The sequence below is a fragment of the Hippoglossus stenolepis genome, chromosome 12 (genome assembly GCF_022539355.2).
Source record: "Hippoglossus stenolepis isolate QCI-W04-F060 chromosome 12, HSTE1.2, whole genome shotgun sequence".
Taxonomy (NCBI): Eukaryota; Metazoa; Chordata; class Actinopteri; order Pleuronectiformes; family Pleuronectidae; genus Hippoglossus; species Hippoglossus stenolepis.
In genome coordinates, this window is record NC_061494.1 from 2,040,529 (window position 1) to 2,065,013 (window position 24,485).

The 24,485-nt window shown below is 40.2% G+C and overlaps 1 protein-coding gene across 2 annotated transcripts; it reads right to left on the minus strand.

The window, feature by feature from the left end:
- On the minus strand, positions 1 to 23,694 carry slc18a2 (solute carrier family 18 member 2). Of its 2 annotated transcripts, XM_035171689.2 has the most exons (16): positions 23,582 to 23,694; positions 23,280 to 23,456; positions 16,988 to 17,324; positions 14,600 to 14,658; positions 14,412 to 14,495; positions 13,185 to 13,277; positions 12,580 to 12,669; positions 12,398 to 12,441; positions 10,991 to 11,051; positions 10,360 to 10,455; positions 8,952 to 9,030; positions 6,533 to 6,584; positions 5,991 to 6,054; positions 5,796 to 5,915; positions 4,620 to 4,753; positions 1 to 3,695 (listed from the first exon to the last, which is right to left on the minus strand). In XM_035171689.2, exons 2-16 carry the CDS (start codon positions 23,410 to 23,412, stop codon positions 3,588 to 3,590), a joined length of 1,554 nt encoding a protein of 517 aa, XP_035027580.1. In that variant the 5' UTR covers positions 23,413 to 23,456; positions 23,582 to 23,694; the 3' UTR covers positions 1 to 3,587. The 2 variants fall into 2 exon arrangements, with proteins under 2 accessions (XP_035027580.1, XP_035027581.1); XM_035171690.2 differs by lacking the exon at positions 23,582 to 23,694 and having other exon boundaries at positions 23,280 to 23,499.
- Between the last annotated feature and the right edge of the window lie 791 nt (positions 23,695 to 24,485).

The window sequence follows — 24,485 nt, forward strand, 5'->3', positions numbered from 1 at the left end:
TTTTCAGAGCGTACCACATTTAATAGATGATATGGCATTCTCACAAGTAAGGAGAAAATAAACAGTAACATCCAATTAATGACAAACATGTAGTTACATGGACACACATACGTCCATTACCCAGCAACACAAAAAAGAATTCTCCATATATAAATCCAAAAAAGAGGATTTGGATGTGTGAGTACCTGTTCAAAGGTTCAAATCAATGCAGGAGCCATTACAGTATGATCATGATTATTATTTCACCACTTCAGATCCATTACAGTCAAGTACAGTGTTTCACAGCCCATCAGCAGGTTTATGAGGACACAACAATCTGAACATTGAAGTATATTATAAACACAAGGGACATCAAGAGTCTTTGAAAATTGTCCTTTAAAGTACAATAAATCAGTTTGGTGAGTAGACATTTGTTAAAAGCATGTCTGAGAAGCAGAGCTGCACCAGAGGCTGAAATTATATTCCATCTATCCATCAAAGGTTGTCAGGGAGAAATCTCATCGGCTGACATTAGATCGGGCGTTGGTACAGCAACGTGCCTTACAACTGGACTTTCAGCCATTTGCTTACAAGTTGTGGTTTAACTTAAACTGAGTAGTTATCTGAAAGATAAATTTTGGTTTACATTTCATTTTCTCACCTCTCTCTTGTGTTGTTGCCCAACTAGAATGTATAGGCAGGTATAAAACTAATACAATTTGACTTGACTTCAAAATACAGGAACACCAGTCACCCTGTTTCCTTTTACTGTCCATTTGAGAATGAAAAAAGCAGTTAACTGTCCAGTTATTCAGGAGACTTTCCTCATTGTACAAGAACTGCAACAACATAAATATTTAAGGCATGATGAATATATATATATATATATATATATTTAGTGCTTCAGAAAAAGCTGTTGATTAACATATATTTTGATATACTTCCTTATGTCGACTCATTTGTCACAAGAGAGAAAATGATTTGCAAATAGTGTTATTTTCCCAAATCCATGACAGACAGGAGTAGTTCGACTGAAGGACACGATCAACACCTGTGGCCTTGACAGAACAGGAGGCAACCAATGGCATCAACTGTGCTCAACTGATCTATAAGGTGGATATTAGTCTTTCAGTAAACATCCGGTCAGAAATCAGTCACATCTAATATGATAGAAAACATAGAATACAATGTGCTTAAATCATTATTGATTCCAGTGTGACATTTTCAAAAGACCAACAATTAGGAAGATAATGAGGATTAGAATACTGGTGTTGTGTGAGAGGCTGTGCCTCACCACCAACAAGAACACAACTGTGGTGGAAACCATGAATCATTTTCTTATTCATTATTTTCATTATTTATTTGACGTTAAGATTGATACGTCTCTGGTTTACAGCATGTAGCTTAGCATAAAGACTGCAGGGAAGGAGCGAGCTCTGTCCAGCGGTGGACCCTCTGTCCTCAGGTTTTCACTCCTTGGTTTTTCAACAGATGAAATGAGAGAGATATAATGTGTTAATTAGGGAGCTTTGAATGTGCATGGAGGTCAATTGTGTCTATCAGTTGTTCCCCCGGCTTCCAGTCTTTATGTTAAGCTAGGCTCAGCTGAGCAGCTGCTACATCCAGCTAGATATTTTACCATAGAGGTCGCGTATAATTGCTGAATGGACTCTATATATAGCCATCAGTATGCATATACAGTAGAATACTTGTATAATAGCATTAATGATGACTCGGGGTGGAAACCCCAGGAAACGCCTCCCCCACTCAGTCATTGGTGGGTATATCCATCGAGCTGTCAATCAAATGTAGCTCAGGGATGCACGGACAGAGTTAAAGTGGATTACACTGCAGGAGAAGTTTCTATGAATGTTTATAGACCTTTTTTGTGTCATGACTCTCGGTATTTAAATCCATTCACAACCACGCTGAATTCAAGCTGACTACAGATGCTGTCATCCATGACAGAGCAAGCTACATACTTTTCAGAGACACATTTTCCTGCAGCGACGTAAGGTGAGGACAGAGGTTTTATTCCACTGTATGTAATCAACCAATTCATTCATTAATCAACCAAATCAATTACTTGTAAATCCCGATGGGAGAACTTTGGCACACAGACTCACTTAATTGACAATTAGCACAGCAATGGAGAGCAGTAGTATACAGAGACATGGTTTGCAGACAGCTGTGAACCAAAATACACATAATGATATTGTATTTTGATATCAATGAGAGGCCTGCAGCAAAGATGGAGCTGTGGGGGAAACTATCAGTTTCTTTGAATCAGCCACGTACGAACTTAATACTGACAACAGGCCTGCAATGCTAAAATGTTAAAGTAGGAGAGCGGTGGGAAACGTGTCCGGGTACAATTGGAAACTTTTAGGAAACAGGGTGTAGAGTTTTCACAGCTGTGTCCAATGGAAATGTGACAGATGTGCTGTGAATGATACTCCAGCCGAACATACATGCAAATTCTCAAAGCTGGTGTTCAAACAATCCCCTCATCCCAGCAGTTAATACTGTGGCTGTGACTGGGACACCACACACAGGCTGGTCAATAGTAAAGGCTTTAGAAGGTAAAAAGAAGAGAGACACTCATCAGCCTTCTACAACACACATTATAAATCCATTTGTACAGCAGTCATGTCATACTCACCACTATGCTGCTCTCATTTTTTCTTTGTCTCTATTTCTTTTCATAATCATCTATTAATTCTAGTCTTCCCACTTCTTCCGCACTAATGCCTACATTTTGTTTTTCACATTGTCCATGTTACGATAAGGTGAATAAAAGAAACGGGAACAATTCTCTGAAGCTTAACGTCGACTGAGAAAACACTGAAGTGGAAATGAATGGAATCAGTGGGTGGATATAAACAGTATTTTTTATTTTTTCAGAACACAGAGAGACACTGAGACAAGCGAGCATGACATGACGGGTGTTGCACTGATGAATTGATGAACGCTGTGGACATTGTCATGATAACATGAATGTGTCGGTGCACATTATGAACAGTGGCTTAAAATGATCTTTCTGTCAGAGCTTCTCTTTTATTAAAATGATATCATCTCTCTCTGCTTGTATTCTTTTTTTTCAGGATGTATTTCTCATCTTTTTCTTAAGCAGCTGAAATGTGTTGACTTCCCAACACAGCTGGCTCCGAGGAGTCTTAAGCATCACAATGCAAACAAGGACCATAGACCGGGCCAACACATCTCTATGGAGGTTACACAAACAGTTTGTTGACATACCACACAATTACCCAAAATACCACCAAACTGCACACCACACTCTTGTTGCTCAGCACCCTCCTACTGTCTAAAAAGTGCTTTATGACACATGTCTCTATTGAATAAGGCTGTTGGCTAAAAAAATATCTCTCACACAATGCACTTGCAACCACAGATCAAGAACAACTTTGGTTTGCTCCAGTACGACTGCTAAGAAGACACTAAACAGTGAAGACTGAACGCAGGACATTCACATGGAAATATCTTGGCTGTTGTTTCATTGCTATTTTTTTTTTTTCTTCTGTGTTCCCTTTTTTTTGTACAACAAAATAGATCCTCTGAAGGATTAACCTGCATCGCTGGTGTCGCTGTTAATCATAATCGTCATATTCTGGATCCATGTTTTCACCCTGAACGTGTGTCCCTTGTGTGGAGTAGGACATCGTCTTCATGGAACAGTTGGTGTCCGACAAAATTGCCTGAAAAGAAAGTTATTGGAATGTGTCACAACATGAGTCCAAGTTCCTTTTGTACAGTTGTTGTTACTCAGTTAAACCCAGACCTGACATTTTTTATTTTTAACTACAGTTAATGTTCTCGATTTGAGGAGCGTCTGAGTTTTTGGTTCAGTTATTCAAATACTCCTATGATCTTACTGTATAGGTCAAGTTGAAACATTTGATCAAGTCATGTTTGGTTTCATTAAACCAAGAATTCAGATGGGGAACACTGAGAGTAAGTAAACTAAAGGTGTAATATGGTGCAGACAGCTTGTAAGAGTTGATGTTACAAATGTTACATATAAAGCTTAAGGAAGCTGTTTTCTTGCATTGCCTTTCAGATTCCAGTATCAGGAGTTCCAACAGCGCAGGCGTTTTTTGGCATTTTGCTTTACTTTTGGTACTTTGGTACAGTGAAGGAGAATGAGTGAAGGAGGTAGAGGGAGAGAGGGAAGTAAATGTTCTGGTCGTCTGGGAGTCCTGTGGACCTGCTCCTAAAGGTGTATGCACCCATGTAACCAAGATGCTAATTTTATTTGTACATTTTGGTCAAGCCAGAGTCTCTCGTCTTAATTCAGGACATGTTGGTGCCCTTTGTGCAGTATAGAGGTGTAAATGACTACACAGCGTAAAGGTCTCTGTTGTCATGGATGTGGTATTTGCTCCACACTGTATGACTGAATGTAGGATTTCTCGTGCATCTGTTGTAGAATTGAAGGAACCAAATGTCGGAGCATTATCATTCAGACTTGAAGGCAAAACAAGAAATCCCAGAGATCGGAGTTATATATCTAACTATCCAAACACTAGCTAACACTAGATAATTCTTAAAATGATGTTTGTTGAGCATTGTTCTCTCCAGGGATTCCGTATGTGTGTGTATTTGTGTGTTTTGAATCTTACAATTTTCTCTTCTTGTCCTGGTGGATTCCTGAGAAAGATGCAAAATGGAGCAAAGAATATATCCACTACTCCAATTATGGTCATCAGCCAGGGGAAGCCGATGCTCTCAGCAATGGATCCTCCAATAGATGGACCTGCATCATTAGAGGACACATCACAGACTGGTTTAGTTTGCAATGTTTGGCTGAGGGTAATACGATTATCAAAATGTCATTTTCATTCATTTGCAATTGGATAGCAGGATTTGGCGTAACTTGGAGGGAGGTTATATTTTTCTAAAAGAGAATAACAGTAGGGTCATGATAAGATATTTCACTACAAGGAAATTGCTGTAATGAAAAAATGTATGAAACACGCTGTGTGACCAGTCAGAGCTGGAAGATGCATATCCACATGTTGCTGGTTAGTCATATTATGTACCCTTGATACCTCATAAGGAACATGAGGACGAAATAATAGCACACATGTGGCATGTTAAAGTATAAAATCAGGACATAACATAAACACAAAGGACAGAGATATTTGTGTCTATTACGCATTTTAATGGTTGTGTTAAAATTAACATCAGCGATGAGGAACCAATATCTTGAAACAGAGGTGTTGATTTAAATTCTGTTATTTCCTGCTTTCTAATATCTTTCAATATTTCTTAATCTCATATGGTGCTGTTGTTTTTACTTCCTGCCAATGTCTTTTTCCCCATCACTTTTCTGCGTCCGTGTGTGTCTTGTTAGTCACAACTGTCCGTATGTATTTAGACGTGTCTTTCCTCCTCTCCGCTGCTAAAACACGATGTTCTCTTCCTGAGTGTGTGTCGGCTTGTTCCCTGCTCCCGTGTGTTCGACCTGTGTCTGGACACTGGATTCATTTGGACTTCTCTCTTTGACCTTTTGCATCAATGAACTTTGTGAAGTCTGCCCCTGCTGTCTCAGTCCTGTGTGTTTCTGTTACCTCACTGGCATCAGTATTGACAGTATGTAGGGAGGCTATTTCAACTAAACAAGAAAAGAAACAACCTTCTGTGTAATAACCATGAATTCTGGTGCCACAATAACATCATTTCATTTGTACAAACATGAGTCAAATATTTAGGGAATGGACCCTCTGTTACAGCTCAGATCCACGAGGTCTGTCACAACCTGTGGTGTAAATAGTCTGTAAATACTTTGTGCTCACCTAAAGCAAATCCCATGCAGAACGCAACATCAGCAATGGCATACACACTTCCATACACCGACACATGGCGCAGGTCCACCAGGTAACCCATTATAGGCATCATAGAGGAGTCCACCATGCCTGGAACAGCACAGACAATAAAGGTGAATGCACTGGTTCTGTTTGATTGGTACACTATTAAATTAGCTGACTTACCAATAGCAAAGCCAACACCAAAGTTAGGAAGAATCAGACCGTAGATGTCATTGGCAAATGGAACCTACAGCAGACAGACACATTCCAGCGGTTTATTGAATTGAAAGTTTTCCATATGAATACAGTATGCATATATGGGCCCATCAAAAAAGAATACACCTGTAAAAGAATAAAGGTGGAAAGTATAGAAAGGAATAAATATTACAAAATGTGGACATTTAATGACAAATCAGATATTAAATTCCTAAATAATTAAATGAAATGAAATTCCTTTTAACATTTATCTCTCTATTTATTCCTTTGCATTGAAATAATTCCTTTTCTATATATTTTCTATTATATTTTTAATTATTTTGCATAATGTTAATGTTAATGTGAATATAAATGTCTATCCCTTTATCTTCACCCAGTGTCAGCTGTGATTGGCTCAAAATGGCACGCGGCAAAACAAAGCTCTTGAGTGGCCTATCAGCACTAATCCAGTACTGAAGAGGTCCTATCTGACTCCACACTGATGCTGTAGTTGTCTCCTTCATACTTACACATATTACACTGATTCCAACCACCACCATTCCAATGAGAGCACACAGCCATCTGCAAGGGAGTGAGAATGTGACGTCATCTCATGTAAAACACTTCACACTCAATCAACCACGTTATTAAGTTAGAAGATGTAAGTTGGTTTAAAATGTGTAAAACATATAATATATACAGAATGGCTCCAGAAAGTTGTCATCCCTCTTCATTTATGCACCCTTCATTGTTGTAGATTCAATTCTAATGGCTAATGGGCAACCATCATGACAAAGTGAAAGTAAAGAAATATTATTTATTAAGAATCAAAAACTCATTTTTAGTATTCAGACCTAACTGTGTTTTTCACATTCCCTTTGGCAGCCTCAGGTTTTACTGTGTAAGTCTCTGCACACCTGGATTTCTTCACTTTATCCTCTCAGATCACATTGGATGAGAAGTATCTGACCTGACATCTTCAGGTCTCTACACATATTCTCTGGACACTTGAGGACAGTCAGAGACTTGTCCAGAAGACACTCCGGTGTTGTCTTGGCTGCTTGCTTCTGGTTATTGCCATATTGGAAGATGAACTGTCTTTTCTTCTCAATATGGCTCCTTTCCTCAGTTCTGACCAGTATCCCAGTCCCTGCTGCTTAGAATCACGTTCCCTCATCTCTGCAGAACGTCTGAGGCTCTAACTGAGCGTTGGGGTCTCATTCACTTCCCTGACCAAGATCCTTCTTCCCCAGTTACTTTGAATCTAGAGAAGGTTTTTCTCAATTTCTTCTGTATCACAGATACTGGTGTCACTGTGTTCCTGGGAAATTGTTTTACATCCTCACCCAGAGAGTTCTGTGGACTTTATGACTTGGGCTTTGCCAGACATGTGGTGTGAACTGTGCAGTTGTACACAGTTGTGTGCCTTTCTGAACTATAACACATAAAAAGCTAATTTAAGCAAACCTAACCACAATGTGGAGTGCCACAGGAAAGAGTCTGAATACTAACCAATAGTTTTTGATTGTTGATAAATCAGCAGAAATGAAGATTATTGTCATGATGTTTTATTGAATATATGTCGTATGTTGATAAGGCAAAAGTGGCTATTTTATCCATATAAAATAAAATCTATACCTGGGTATTTTTTCAAATAAAAAATGGGGTCAATATCATGTAATTTTGAAAATCACCAAAATAAAAAATCATAATAATAAATAATTCTCCCCTCACCATTCCAAACATTCTCTCTTTTCTTTCAGGTAATCAGCCAGAATTTGATTTTAGATGTTACAGGGAAATGCGCGGTTATTTTTGTGTGATAACCACGAATTAGAATATTTAAGTCCCATGTTTGTCTCACAATTTCATACATTTTCTGAATGCTGTTTTTATGTTACTGAATTGCCCATAATAGAAAAAGTGCTGCCCATAGATGCCCTGTATGAATGGCACTAAACTGCACTGTAAAGCACTTATAAAGCTCTATATAAATACAGACCAATTTTTCTCAAAGTGCTTTACAGTACAGTTTTGCCTTTCACACATTCACACACATATTCATACAGTGCATCTATGTGTAGCTTTCTCTATCACACATCATTCATACATCAAACCGCCAACCTTCTGGTTAGTGGACGACCCGCTCTCCCCCCTCAGCCACAGCCGCCACACTTTCCTTTATATTTATATATATATAAAGTAACACTAAGTCCTTTAGCAGAAAGTAGAATTACTTGCTGTAATTCCAAAAGACTTTGAACAAAGGACTAAACTCTACTTGTTACATTAGTGGCTGCCATTTATCACCATAAGGTGGTTGAAACCTGATCCTGCAACATACAACATTTGGTTGGGAAAAATATAGGGACATTTGAAGATGGAGCAAATCACATATTCATTAAGGCTCCAAAACACAAACATGTTATGAGTTGCAGCCCTGTAAATCTACCTGTAAAAAAAATCTAATCTGTAAAAACCTGTGTTGTGATCTGTGAAACGCTCCATACTGTCTCTAACATCCTGTTCCATTAAATCCACATATATACTGCAAACAGCATCAATAGAACTGTTGACATTAACAGTAATAAGATGTAACCGTGGCTCTAACAGTAGGAACAGACACAGCAGAAGCAGCATTAGTCATGATATAACATTTACAATGATTTAACAGTTTTGCTCAATGGTAATACTTAACAATAGAGGAACATTCTGAATCAACAAACCCAAATATCAAAATTACCATTCAAAGAGGAGATGTGCACACAGAGAAATTATGGATGCTCTGTATCATCAAGGCTTCAATAAAGCCAGCCTCACAAACACTGAAAACTCATTTAGAGGAGCGGAAACAGATGTCACATCCACAGAGGGAGACAGAGCTCGAGAGAAGAAGAAGAAGAGGAGAGAGAGAGACAGGGGGAAGATAAGGATAATTTCCCTCCTTACCTCCCCATCTTGTGCGCCAACGTGCCGAAGATGTTGGTTCCAATAAGATAGGAGATGGACGCTGGTAAGAAAGCGACGCCTGGGCCGTGGAGAGACACACACACAGAGAGAGAATGAAGGTGTGGGTGGGATTTCAAAGATAAGCAGAGCTCTATCGGTGCCTCATCGCTGAGCTGCTGTACATCTCCCATTGTCTGTAATGAAGACTTATGCTTTCCACCTGCCAGTATATGACACCCTAATATCCTGTTCCCCACGCACCCTTTTCTATCTGACCTAGACTTCATATACAACAGACTGGAGGAACAAACTAATAACCCCACAGCCTGGAGGCAGCGTCTGTATAGAGGAGATCTGGCAGGATGGATGAGTGACACTGCAGCACTAAGTAAGACATGTAAGTGTAATATGTAAATAAGATCAGAGAAAATGTCATTAACTAAAGATCATAACTAATAACACAATTTAAAAAAAACACAATGAATTTGTGACCAGAGAACCATATTTTCTTTTTCACTTAGGGATTTCTGTCCACATTATAAAGTCAATGTGTATGTAGTGTTAGTATTTCTAGTGAATTCTAAGCATCTTGTCAAAAAATATGAGTTATTTAGTTTGATTGACCTCAGTTTCTATGGCCGGGCTCCAGAAGAGTGTGAGAAGCTCCTGGAATCTGACAGTAAGGCCTTTGTGTGTAGAGAATGTTTGATACCATGAGGACTATGTTCTGTCAGTGGACAGGGGGATGGAAAGACTGGTGCCAGACTGTTGAACCTCAGATTCAGGAGGAGTAATTCAGATTGCATCCCATGCTCTGTTTCCAAGTATAACTGAGTTTGCTTGATTCGATTTTTGGTGAAGCCTGGATTTTTCACTTCCTTGAAAGTGATTTAAAATGTATCCAGAACTGGTGTCAGAGCAACAACTCATTAAACTCAAGCCTGCACTATTGTAGGTTTGTATAGAGTTCTATAGGATGGATGGTAGGGGTGGGAAAGGTGTAGGACTGCAGCTGAAATGAGCAACACCCTGCTTCTTCTGATACCACTCGTAATGCTACAGCCAAGTGAGGGCTACCAGAGGTTTACTATGTGTTGCTTTCGTTTAAAAGGAAACCTCTGGAGAATGTCTGGACCCAATGCTCCTCTGGAGTTCATGCCTAAAGTAGGCTATGTATTACACCCTGGCTGTCTGAATCTGTCAAGGGTTCACTGCAGTTGCAAGGTGGAAATACACTGGCATGGTATGTCTCATATAAGAAAACACCACATGTTGAAAAGTTTAAACACTAGATCTTGACACAAATGAGACATTATTTTAATATTTCATAAGCATTAAAGGTTTTTTGAACATGTATGTGCTGTAACAACATTGTATGTGTATGCATAATGTGTAATTTTGTAAATACCTAGCTGCCATTTCCTGGCACACATGGTCTCCATCATCCAGATTGGCAGTGTTGGCTCCATCATGGCTATGGCCATATTTCCAAAACAAATGGCACCTAGGGATGAAAATAGATGACAAGTTGATGCAGTGTCAGTTATCGTCTACCTTTTTTTTCTCTTTGGTCCTTATGTGCTATTCTTCCAGCTCCCTACACATAGACATGCAAACAAATACATCCTACTGTTTAGAAGAAATGCTCTCTCCCTCTCAGATGCCTTTTATCTGCCGTGCACATTTGTTTCACACTTCTGAGGACTAATAACCACAGTAATTCCATTATCCATAGCCATATCCTGAAAATACTATGTTTAAATGTCGGAGTTCTCTCCCACTGGCTATCTCAGACTTTAACACAGCATTTGTTGCATGTCCTCTGCAGGGAGAGTTGAAAGCATGTTTAGCTGTGAAAAGACTCAACTAATGGAAGCATGATACTGAAGAACGATATATATGATTTGATAACGGCACATGCCTCTGACTTCAAGACTGCTGATATTTCTTGAACCTCTGTTCTCTGCTGGATAGTCAAGTTCTGCTCCATTAGGACATGAGGTTTGTTCATATTTATCGGGCTGCTGTTAGTTTCTTACCAGCTGCGATTACAATGTATGGATCCTTCATCAGTGTCAGCAGCGGGGTCCCCTTCTGACTCTGTGAAGGAAAAAGGCACAGTGATAAAATTGTCTGTCAAATGCTGAAAGCCAAAACCCCCTACTTGTAAGGACCCAGGTTACATTCAGTACTTTCTTCATGTATGTTTGTTTTCAGTGCCAACATAAGCATGAAGATAACCACACCTTTCCACTGAACTCCTCAAGTGACTTAGTCTACTGCTACATGTAAATACAGACTCTTTACATGTAGCAGTAGACTAAGCCAGGTAAGGCATGGTTACCAACCACACCCGTTAAACTCCCTTTATTTACAGAAGATATCAAAAAACAATTGCTATGAATTAATACAACTTTTTTCTGTAGACAGACCCTTAACACATGTTAGAGTTGAGGTTTCTTTTTCAAATACACTAAATTAAATGATTCTGATAAAAAAAATCACAGCAGGTCAAATGGGTAAGATGTCACCAACAACAACAAACATGTCCATCAGTCACTGATCACAGTCATCAGCAGTGTTCCTCATTCATTCAAAGAGAAGGGGTATTTGCTCATATGTTGATTTGTTGAATGAATGCAGTGACAACTAACACAAAGTTACTTAAGCTGCCCTCAATAGTACACTGTTTTACTCCATTTCACCTCCAAGCAAGGAAAGAGAAGCGGGTAGAGGTGCAGTGTGCTTCCCAACTCATGCACTTTGTTATCAGAGCATTTCCACAGAGTAATACTCATTTCCTGAGTCTTATTTGAAATAACCTTCAAATTGACTTGTGTCTGCTGCCTCTTGATAGCCAGAGATAACGATACCTATCAACTCCACCAACAGAGGAGAAAAGAACAAGTCACCCGTCAGACGAAGGAATAGAGAAGGTGGATTGAATGTAACACGACATTCAACCCTCAGCTCTGCATTGCCGACATGAGCCCTCTCAATCAGAATGATAGCAACAGAGGCTGCATTGCAATTCATTGGAGGTAATGATTTGTCTGACCAGTGACTTGTTTCTGAGGAAGAGAGAAGGCGGATGACCTCCAACATGACAATGGTAAATAAATTGCCGAGCTAGTTTGGATCCTGAATGTTAAATTCTCACTGAATGTTTTTCTATCCTGGGACAATGTCAGGTCCTGTAAAGTATTGTGTACTAGTGCCCTGTTAAAGTGCTTGTATACAGTAAGTGCTGTTTACCATCTACCCAAAGCTGTGGATGTTGTGTTGTGTGCCATCCACCTTCTCTATTTCTATCCACACTTCCTGCATTTACTATCAAATAAAGAAACAATGCCACAGAGCAAGTATATAAAACAGTGTGTAGCTATAAAGGTCATCTTAATGAAGTGAGCCTTCAGGAAATGAATGTTCAAGTCAAACACACTCACCTCTGGTTCCACCTTGGTGGGCTGAAGAACAAAGAGCTGCAGAGCTGTAAAGACACAGTGTTAGTTTCATTCTCTGATATAACATGAATGCATCTTCTTTCATGATGGAATCATGCTGAACATTTCATTGCTTCCATAAAGACTAAGTCTTGATTTGGGTGTAAGAAACATTGTAACCGTACCTCCATCAAACAAAGCCAGGAAAGCCAGAATAAGGAAAGGAGCAGTCTTCCCAACAAACTCGTACATCACACTGCCGAATGGGGGTCCCACTGTGGAGGCAGACTGGATGGTCACTGCATTGATTTTTACCCACACAATAAAAGCTCAGGGAGCAACAAGTTCGACAGGTTAGCGCTGAAAATGTTGCAAGTACAACCTGTTTCAAAATGAAATATTTGCATACAATATATTCTACACTTTGGAATATGTGTACCAAATCATTTTTTCTTATAGTTTACACTTGCTGGTCGTAGAGTGGAGAGCTTGAAAGTCTTGGATCACAACTTCACAGTTAATTTAAGTTTGGATTAGATACAGTGTTTATGCAAATGGATCAAACTACAGAAGTTAAAACACACAAGACTGGACAGTTTCTCTCTGTTCTGAGCAGATGTGATTTCTGTGGCCTAATTTACAACAGAAATTATAGAAACTGTCACTGACGATTGTTAATAAATGTATAATGGTTCAAATAAGGGAAGTTGCTGTTTAATCATTATATTCCAAATCTGCCAGGTAACCTTTACAGACGCATGTGGTGGTTGGACTATGTACATATACATACCTAACACTCCCAGTGCCAGCCCTCCCAAAGCGACGCCAATGGCATGACCTCGCTCCTCATCATTTGTATAAACACTAGCAAGCATTCCCATCCCTGAAAACACACGGACACAAGCAACACTTCTTCAGATGTTTAATGTCACACAGTGGCTCCAAACCGTTTCGAGTCGTCACTTGGGAACATCCGTTCTGAAACAGATCTCCACACTGACATAGACCATTTCACGTAAAAACAATTCCAAGTATAAATATTTCATTTTATTTTGAATATAAAACAACGTTTTTTTTCTCCTCAACTACCTGTTGCCCCCAGAAATGATCTTCCGACTCCCGCTAGGGGGAATGGAGGCTGGGCAGCAACATTGGCTTTATTGATACTGACTGCTGTGGTAGCTAAGTTCATGATGATAATGACTGTCATATTTGAAAATGTAAGTGTAGACACTCACACTTGATGAAATTACATTTGGATTTAAGATAACAAAAGGTAAGATAAGATAAGATAAGATAAGGTACCTTTATTGATCTCCCATAGAGGTAATTCACAATCGAGTCAATTTAGCCTATTATTTCTTCATAAACCCATTATTTAGTCTTACACGTATTGATATAGAATTGTTTAACTAATGCTATAACTGCCCCCATGTCTTGTTAGCATTGCAAAGCCATCTTCTTTGGTAGCCAACACAAACCTCTACCTGCAGCTCAGAGGATTTCCTCAGGGCCTATTTTACACGTACAGTGGGAGCAGTCAGGTCGCAGCTCGACCATAAGATAAGGGCATGGACATATAAATCCTCAGCCTTGGCTTTACATCAAAGACAAATTACTCATGTACAGTGAGTTGGAATTTAACAATTTACTCGTTTCTAAAAATTAAAGTGTATACCCAGATTTAGACAAAAAATTGAATGCAAGTTGACTGCCCTACTTTAGCTAGAACATAATTAGCATGAGCCAATTCAGTATTTCTTCAACACTACTTTACAACTTATAATCTATACCCAGTATGACAAATAGTCCAAACATCAGATTTAAGTTTTTTATATTTTTGTGGCATCAAAGAAGACAACTCGCTTCTTTCCTGGAAACCCTGTGTCTCGCTTAGCAAAGCCCCATTTAGACAACAAACAACCCATAATACAGCACTAATTTAAATTGCATACGTTCAGCTGAATTGATGTTAATGCATTCAGATATGGTGAATATGAGTAGGAGCAGGTCTTACCTGCTACAGAGGAGCAGGAGGAGCCCACACCTTGAAGCGATCTGGCCAGAAACAGCAGAGCGTAGCTCGATGAGAAGGCAAACACTTCACAACAGTGAGAACAACAGAAATATAGACAAAGAATCATCAGATATGTTGCAATCACTCAGATTTTCTGATAATAGTGAACATGTTGGCTGGAAACTTACTGATAGTGGAGAGGAACATGATACAGAAACCAATGAATATTGGAAGTTGGTATCCTATTCTAAAGGGACAGAGGATAAAAAAGGGCATGAAATCAAATTTGCACAACATCATTTGTTTAATTTCTTCACAAATATACATATAATGTATAAAAAAATATATTTAAAATGTAGAGAACTGCTGATGTGCTTGAGGAATCAAGAAACTCAACACAAAAATAAGGGTCTTGTGACAACACCGACACAAAGCATTTGGAGAAATTCTGCATCTGCATGACATTCTTTCCAGACACAATTGTTGGCCCGACACAAAACAATTGGGGAGGATGATAACATCTTTGTTTTCAATAAAAGGCTAAAAGCTGCCAGCCACATCAGAGCTGTAGTAATCCCACGTAGATACCTGACATGCTTCACTTGCCTTGCATTGTCCTCTGTCAGGGGGGAAGGTGACTAAGAACCAGTAATGGGACTGTGTTCTTTGTCTCAATTACAGCATATCTGAGTGCCCATCTGAGACACTCCATACTGGCTTTGAGGTGAACGCCAGCTGTTGGATTTGTTTAGGTTGGCTCTTTTGTGCTCCATTCAATATACATGTTAAAGCTTCCTGGTTACTGTGCTTTTATTATAATGACCTTTAGTATCAGATCAAGAAATCATTGCTGTGCAGTGTGTATACGATTTTAATCAGTCAGTAACAGATTGAATAAAACCTGCCTTCATCTGCCTTCTGCTGCTGAACCAATCCATTACAAATAAAATAGATTGACCGAAGTAGCTGGACTTTAGGTGCAGGTGGGTCATTATGGTAAAAACACTGTTTTATGGTCTTTCAAGAACAAAGGTGTAGTGATGCTCACATGTAGGTATAAAGCCTCTGCCAACTGCTGGGCAGTGGAATGTCCATATACCAATAAGAATAGCTAGACTCTGTTGCAATGCCCAGTACAGGTAATCATATATTTTCTGTATTGAGGCTAATTGTTAGAATTATTTACATTATTATTTTGGCCACTTAATATTTCTCATTATCTAGGAACAAGCTGTAAACACAAAATCTGACATATTGTTATCAAGTTATTATGACTAACAAGTTGCACATCTGCTGGCTCCAACAGGCTAAAATGACAAAAGTGTGTCCCTCATGTTATTACCATCTGAACACCTAATTCCATTTCAGCTTGCCTTGAGAATTGCTTTTCCCTAAATGACGTGTAAAACCACTGTAGGACAAGCATGTTGTTCTGGAAGATGTTTAGTTTGTTGACAATCACACTCGAATGTGTCGGTTGAAATTTGAGTTGCTCATCATTTACTATCCATGCATGAAAACAGACACAATCAGGAATTCTGCTCCATTTGAGACAGTTAGATTAGACCTGGTGGCTGAGATGACCTCAGAACCACATGAAGCTCACATGTTTAACACGTTGTATGCAGGTCTCTCCATTGGACTTGAAAATGCAGTTTTTTGTTGCTCTTTCTCTTCAATGTATTTGAAATATTCTTAATTCTAACCTGGTTTGCATTTTCTGAATAGCAGAAATGATATCTGCTGATAATTTCCTGTGTGGAATATATGTTTCTTTCTTCTGAGCTATAAAAGCTGTATTCCTGACCCATCAAGGTAGCATCATCCCTTCACCAAGGTTAGCTGACAACAGTGTGTCCTTGTTAGAATTTTAGCATGATGCTACAACTATGACGTTTAGTTCTGGACAACCAGAGCAATGACATAAAGGAGAATAAAATACTGTGGAGCTGAATGGAGGAGGTAGAAGTGATCCTCTCTGAAAGCGTTGGAACACCACCTTTAATCATTATGCTTTAATCCATTGCCAGTTAAAAGCATATTGACTAGTTCCTGTATCTTTTAAGTATATTTGAATGCGATGCCATTTTTATGCAGTTTTGATTTTCACGACAATCTTCTCCTCGGATATTCCGTCTATTGAGTGAGTAGCTTGGCTCTCTCCCTCCATAAATGATGACATCCCTGTAAAGATATGTTGTGTTGTTATTTGTCCAGTGAACTTTGAGTGGATGTACATTGAGCCACACAGTAGCAGCGGAGTCAAAGAAAACAAAAAAATGTTTCATACATTTTGCAGACTAATAAGCACATAATCAGAAAATTAATTGATAATTAAAATCATGGTCCATTGCAGCCCTAACAATACTGACCTCTGTATAGTAGGTGACTGATTAATGTGCTTGAATTAATGGCAACTTGTGTTTTATGATAAGAATGCATGGTGGTGACACAAATTCCCTGACTGCTATCCCACAGGAAATATGAATAATGCCTTTGAAGAAACCAGCTAAAGAGGTTGCAAATGCTACATTCTAATGTCCTCACAGGGACACAAAGAGATGACGAACACCTACCTGTTAGTGAGAGGCCCTATGAAGGGGTTGGTGATGAGCTGTACGGTGGCCTTGGAGGCGAACAGCATTCCCACTTTGACATTCTCATTGAGCAGCCTGCTGTTGGCCTGGGGGCAGTCGGAGGAGTTCTGTGGCAGCGCTGGAGCCGCGGGGGTCGTAGGGATCAGACCAGCGGACCTGGCTGTGGTGTTGGAGCCAGGCAACCTCACGGTGTTGTCATATAAGGACACAATACTGTGGAAGGCTCCCTGAGGATCCTGCTGTAACGTGGTGTTGTTCTTCGACACCACGTCTGTCATCTCATCCAGGTTGTAGAGGTAGCTGGGAATGATGGGAACTGGCAGGCATAAAGAGGGGAGAGAAGACTGATGCAATGAAATATGACTCGACCACTGACTGATGCTCACTGGCGTGACACTAATCCAGATGTCACTGCAACATATGTCAGAAAAGAACAAGGAGGGTTCCTCGAGGGGGAAAGAAAAAAAAGATTTAACCATTTAATGCTGGTTGATCACATCACTAGTGAATAAATAAATGAAATTATTCTCACAGTTTTTTCTTTAAAGGGTCCATATTGTGTAAATACATTTTCTGGGCTTTTACTATCCGTAGTGACTTGAAGGGGGTCAGTAGGGACCCTCAAAGTATGAAAACAGTCACTCCGCTGACTTTTTCACTAAGTCCATTCTAAGAAATATGTTATCGAAACGTCTTGTTTCGTACTTCCTCCCCTGTATGAGTCATACAGGATCGCACTCGTCTCTCAGCCCCACCCAGCCGCTACCAGTCCAGCCTCTGAACCCACCACCCCCCGCTCCCTGTCACCTACACCACCACCACCCCTCTACACCGAACGCGACACCAAGCAGACATGTTGCTGAGCTAGCAGCTTGTTAGCTACCACAGGCTAACAACAACAAACAACACTGAAGAAACACTGCAGTGTGGAGGGATGCAAGGAAGAGAATGTGTCCGTGCACATTCCTCCTAAGAACGTTACTGTTCGAGACCAGCGGTTACGCTTTATTTCTTCTGACGTGCCGTATCGCTGTGCTCAGTACGGAGTAAAGTCTACGTTACTCCGTATTGAAACTCCATTGTGAAACTCTGTACTGTAACTCGGGACGTTTCTCCTACATTGGCCGACTGTCCTGCTAAAACTTGAACAAAAATGAGGACGGTGTAACTTATCATTCAGAAACATCCTGTTGTAACAGACTGTAAATATGTGGCTGTTCTTCTATAGCTACAAAGTCATTCAGCTCTGTTTACTAGAGTGAATGCGCCAGAATGAGACCAGTGATAGGCCTGGTCGCGTGTTACCCAAAGAGGCAGAAGAGAGGACATGGAAATACACATTGCAGCAGTTTTTTCGAGTTTAAACCACTGATATATCATCTTAGGGATACCAATACCTCAAATTAAATCCCAGAAAGGGGGAAAATATGGGGCCTTTAATATAGTGGTCGTGCAAATGGTTTCAGATATGAGCCTTTGAAACTTTTGCCATCGCACGATATATTGGAATTTGGGGCATCTGGCATGAGTTTATTTCTCTGGTAAATGGCAAAAACAAGTGTTCTAGGACATTTTACAGTGTAAAATGTCTGTGTGAGGCTGCAGCACAGCTACGTGTGCTTCTGTGACAACACTGTTTTAGTGTGTGTTTGCAATGTGTCTCAGTCTTGGCTCTGCTGTAAAGATCAGTGTAAATAAAGATCAGTCGTTCATTTGTTTATTGATAAAACTCATACATGTGTGTGTTTTCTGCAGCAGTCAATCGAATGACGATGTCTGTGTCGTCAATGTAACTCTGAATTTTTCAAAAATCAGTCAAGCACCGGACACGACTGTGTCTCTTGTCGACAGCACACAAACACAGCTGGGCACACACACATTCATGTAGCGCATGTGGGGGCGGGACTCATACAGACAGACAGGCACCTTTCTCCATCATCGTGCTCATCTCAAGGCTAGTGATGGTAACATGTACAAACAGAGTGAATTACAACTTCTAATTAAAAATTACATTATTGGAACCAACAGTTATAATGAAGTAGCTGCGGGACTTAAATGCGTAAGTGCTTTTAGAAAGCTCAGCAGTCCCTGTCTGTAGGTTTGTATTTAAAGAAGCAGGAGACAGCTGAGAAGAAAACTGTGTGCGGCTACACACCTTTTAGCCAATATGAATATATGTGTTTGGGTTACTAACTTTTTGTAAAACCTTTCAGATAACCTACATTCTACATTTCACACTTCATACAGATTTCAGGCTCACAGTCCCTCCCCATCTCCACTCGCCCATTACCCTCCTTCAGGTCTACACTCATGACAAAGTGACAAAAACAGAAAATAAAGAGGGGGATGCCTCCAGAGGTTTGTATAGCAAGATATTGCAGAGTGATTTATTCTGACATAATAAGTAGAGAAAGATGACCTGATACCTAAAACCTGTTTCACTTTCTTTCACAAAGAAACTGGGTATTACATATTTTATGAAACCATATTCATGTCCAAAAATGATAACGTTTTGTTCTAGAAACAGGTTCCAAAACATGTGCGTTGATGACCTTTTGATAGTGTTTGCATTGTGTCAGCATTGTGCTCTTTTACAAAACTAGACTTTGACGAGATTCAACCTCTCATAAACCAATATTTGATGTTTCAGTCAATCAACACAATCAATCAACACCTTGTATTACACTGTGTCATCTGTTGCCAATCATGCTGTGGTGATCGCCTTCTTAAAATATGATAAAGTAACAACCACACTGTCGGTATTGACAGTGGACGTAAAGATAGTAGAAGTAGAAGATGATATGAAACACATGGTGAACTAAACTATACATTATTGTTACAGTTATGTTTGTGTGTGACAGAATGAACTGGACATTTCAATTATGGTGTTATATTGATGACACTAAATAACTAATGTCTTGAAGGAGATAGAATTGCCTGTTGATGTTGGTCTCAGACATTAAAGAGGACCTATCATGATTGTCCTTATTTCCTGTCATATATGTGATGTTACAGTGTGGACGTCCATATTAAACATGGCCAAAGTTTCCAATAATGCTGCAAATATATGTACAACCTAATTCTGTGCGACAGAAACTCAGATGTCAGCTCTTAAGGCTCCAGGGGTTTTTTCTACTTCCAGTACGAGTTCATGTCAGCTCGTCACAGATTTCTTTGTACGATCATCTGCTCCAAGCACAGCTCGTTCTCCCATAACAGTCTACTGGAATTGTATTACAGACATTTAATGCATTCAAGCAGAAAAATAACTGCCAGTGCAGCTTTACCACAGAGCAGAATAACATTTTAGTAGAAAAATTAGCTTTAATATTTCCTGACAGCAGACGTTCTCTATTAACAGAGTCATATGCAGACAAATGTTTCTGTCCAGTACGAATAGTGATTGAAAGACTATATTCACTGTTGTGTTCCACAATAAGCAAGTAAAACATGTTATTCACGGAACTGAGACATCCTGTGGTAATCTTTGTTTCTGTGATCCTGTTCACTCTCATATTCAGGATCAGATTCACACTGGAACATGTACACATGTTGGGTGCGCTGGCTAAGGATGTTCAGCCATTCAGCAAAAGCTATCAAGGACCCAGACACCCCCCACTCCCATCAACACCTCTTGTCAAAGTGACGCCACCAGAACACATGAACACACACTGACAGTCTGCTAGAAGACGACTTTTCCGTGACATACTCGCTAACTTGTGATTATCGCCTCTGCTTCAGCGAGAGACCCTGGTCATGTGCAGTGAGAGCACTGGCAGGCTAGAAGCAGGCAGGTCGGTTAATGACAGCGAATCATTTCAGTCCAAATGAAATTATCGGTTGTGAATATTTCAGTCCTGCGAGGGCCACAAACACTGGCTTTTATTTCATATTTTACAGACGACTTTATTTGTTGATGCTATCGTGACATAAAGAGGATGTTTATTCATTTATGTTAAGGTATTTCAATGGATTCAAAATATTTTAAGGGGAAAACCTGTGAAAATGGTCAAACTAACAGTAAAGCCCCAAAAAATCTGTTACAACTTGCAGATAATCAAAAATCCTCCAATTTAAGTGATCAGTTATTTGTTCCAACGCACAGGAGCGTACCAGCAGCAGGGGCACTGGATCTTCGTTCGATCATCGTTATGGTAACAATAGGAACTTTAGCAGCATACCAGCATCAGAGCTAACCATGGAAACAGTAATAAACACATGGTTAAAGTTGTGGAACCGTCACAGTTAATTGAAGTTTAGCCACAAAAACTACTTGGCTAGTTTGAGGAAAAGATCATTATTGAATTACATTAAAGGGGCTAGAGGTTCGTTGTCATGGACAAAAGAAATAACTTTTGTAATCTGTGTTACGCAGGAATCGAACATGACTCATCCGAGTATAGACTTTGTCGCTCTGTCTGCTACGTCACCTGACTTCCTCCTCCATCATATTCACTAAAGCTGCTACAGGCCATTTAACAATAAAACAGAACCGTGGTTAATATAACAAGCTGCTTACGCAGGCGACCTGTGTGGTAGTTTTTCATCGCTAGTCTGAAAATCCTTTAAATGCACTGAGCACTTTATTAGGAACACCACAGTTCCTCCCTCTGATCTCAAACAGCCTCAGTTTTTTCATGTCATTGATTCCTCAAGATGTTGGAAACGTTCCTCTGAGATTCTGCTCCATGTTGAGGTGACTGCATCACATCATACTTGCTGATTTAGCCTCTGCACATTCATCCTGCCAATCTCCTGTTCCGCCACATCACAGAGGAGGTCAGTGAAGTTAAATGAACTCACTGTCATGTTCACGAAACTGTGGCCATAAAGGGAAGAACATGATCAACACTCAGATAGACTGTGACATTCAAACCAGGGCTGCTTGGTACTGAGGTCCCAAAACATATCAAGAAAAACTTCAGATTGGGACTCTACCCCTGCAGCCTCTGCGACAATCCACAGTCATCAGACCAGGCTACTTTACAGCTGTCCAGTATCTTCTACTGTCCAGTGTTGGTGAGTCTGTGTCACTGCAGCCTCACATTTCTGTTCCTGGCTGACAGGAGTGGAACCTGACGTGGTCTCTGATGTTGGAGATCATCCACCTCAAGGTTGCTGTTCATTCGGATGCTTCTCTGTTCACCACAGGTCTTAAGGTTATCTGAGTTTCTTTCGGTCAGCGCCAACCAGTCTGACCATTCTCCTCTGACCTCTCTCATCAACGCAGAACTGCTGCTCACCCATTGTTTTTGGTTTCTGAGTAAAAACCCGACAGACTGTTGTGTGTGAAAATATCAAGAGAGATCACCAGTTTCAGAAACACTCAAACCAACAATCACGTCACACTGGGATCACACTTTTTCTCCATTCTGATATTTGATGTGAGCTCCTGAAGTGCATCTGCAGGATTTTATACGTTACTCTGCTGCCACACGATTGAATAAGCAGTTCCCATTAAAGTGCTAGAGAAGTGTATTACAACCCATTCATTTTCCATTAACTTGTCCCAAATCTGAATACTCTGAGTTCTAATTCCTACCGTAAAATATTGTGAAAGTCTCAACCCCAACAACATGTCAAATAGTCATTTAATGGTTTCATAAATCAAGGGGTCAACCTTACAAAACCTTAATTTATGTGGTGCTGGCGTGTTATCACAGGTAAATAAACACCGCATCAAAAACATTAACAGGGTTTGTTTTGTGGATTCAGAAATGATATGGCGGGATGATGAATGATATTTTTGCTATTTATTATTAGATAGTAAGAAAAGTTCATTTAAAGCCATAGGAGTCAGCTGGTCTAGGCTACTATGAACTGGGTTGTCTTACATGTACTAGAGAGAGAGAGAGAGAGTATCTATATCATATTACATGTTACTTATCTGCCAGTGTTGGTTGGGGAGGGTTAAATCTGATCTGGTAATGTGCATCCATTCTAAAGGAGAGCAGATGTCAAGTGGGTATAATTGGATTATGACATTTAAGTCATCCTCATTGTTTGGTAACCTATGCTTTCACTACGTGGTATCTATAGCCGCAGGACGCAGCACATCATTATATCTGATCACTTTACTTGATGTGGTTTGGAACTGAATGCGGGGAAAGTCCAGATTTTAGTCTTCACCATTCTCGGACTCGGAGCGCATCCTGCAGTCCAGACGGACTTGGTGAAAATGACTACCTGTTGCGCATGGGGGGGTTGTTGTTTTAAAGACAACAAAACAAACATACAGGAAATAAATAAAGTGAGAGGTGTGTGCACTTACCGACCACAGTGAGCAGCATGTTGTCCAGCAGCAGGGCGACGAAGACAATGAAGAGAATCAGTTTCCTCGACTGCCTCTCCTCTCTGAGCCATGTGAGCAAGTTAAACTGCCGGAGCGCATCCAATCCCCCCATGATGTTAGTCCCGAAAGGAGCCGGACAAGAGGAGACCAGTCCACCTGTGGAGCGACAAGTGGCGCCGACCCGTCACACACTTTAACATATATCTGTACCAGTCTACAGGAAACAGTGGATTCGTCAGAAATAAGAAGCAACAGTGAGCGCTGCGGTGTGGAGGTCTTACCTGAGACGATCAAGTGTCACAAGCAGCAGCAGCAGCAGCATCAGAGGAGGAGCAGGAGCAGGAGCAGCAGGAGGAGGAGGAGGAGGAGGAGGAGGAGGAGGAGGAGAGGATGCTCTCTTTCTACTGACTGGAGCCGCTGCTGACGTCATGCAGCCTTCATGTGTAGCTCCCTGTCAGAGCTGACTTCAAACATACACAACTACAGCTGAGATATTACACAGACAACTCACTGGAAACACAACACTGTGATGCTGTGGGGATCCACACTGACCTCAACACTTTAATATCAGTTATTCACAATATTTCATAAATATATAACAAGAAAAACGTTTATTTCTGTCGAGTTCATACAATTCAAGAAAAATCCCATTATTATCTCATGGTCAATAATGGGATTAGGTTAGAATAAGTCTCCTGCAGATGAAATTCAATGTAATGGTCTCTAAAGTCAATGAGTCACGGCTGTGTGTGTGTGTGTGTGTGTGTGTGTGTGTGTGTGTGTGTGTGTGTGTGTGTGTGTGTGTGTGTGTGTGTGTGTGTGTGTTTGGTCCAGGTATTGAGTTTAGGTTAAGATTAGGTTAAGGTAAGGGTTTAGCAAGTAGTGACTATGGTTAAGGTTAGAATAAGTCTCCTGCAGATGAATGTAATTTAATGTAATGGTCTCTGAAGTCAAGGAGACACGGCTGTGTGTGTGTGTGTGTGTGTGTGTGTGTGTGTGTGTGTGTGTGTGTGTGTGTGTGTGTGTGTGTGTTTGTGTTTGTGTGTGTATAGGGGGCGGTGGCAAACAGAGAAGCATTCATTTACCGTCTCTGCTCACCTCTCTTCTGGTGCCTATTCTGAGCACTCCTCTCCTGTTTGTAATTGTTTTTCTACTTGATAAACTTCCAGATAATGTTGCCTTGTT

Bases quoted from the DNA above. Each gene is read 5' to 3' on its own strand.
- slc18a2 (XM_035171689.2), bottom strand. From the start codon at position 23,412: ATGGGGGGATTGGATGCGCTCCGGCAGTTTAACTTGCTCACATGGCTC. The intron at 6,585-8,951 runs GTAAGGAGGGAA...ACTCCCTTGCAG, and splicing joins TTGGCGCACAAGATGGGGAG to ATGGCTGTGTGCTCTCATTG. The intron at 5,916-5,990 runs GTAAGTCAGCTA...GTGCTGTTCCAG, and splicing joins TGGTGTTGGCTTTGCTATTG to GCATGGTGGACTCCTCTATG.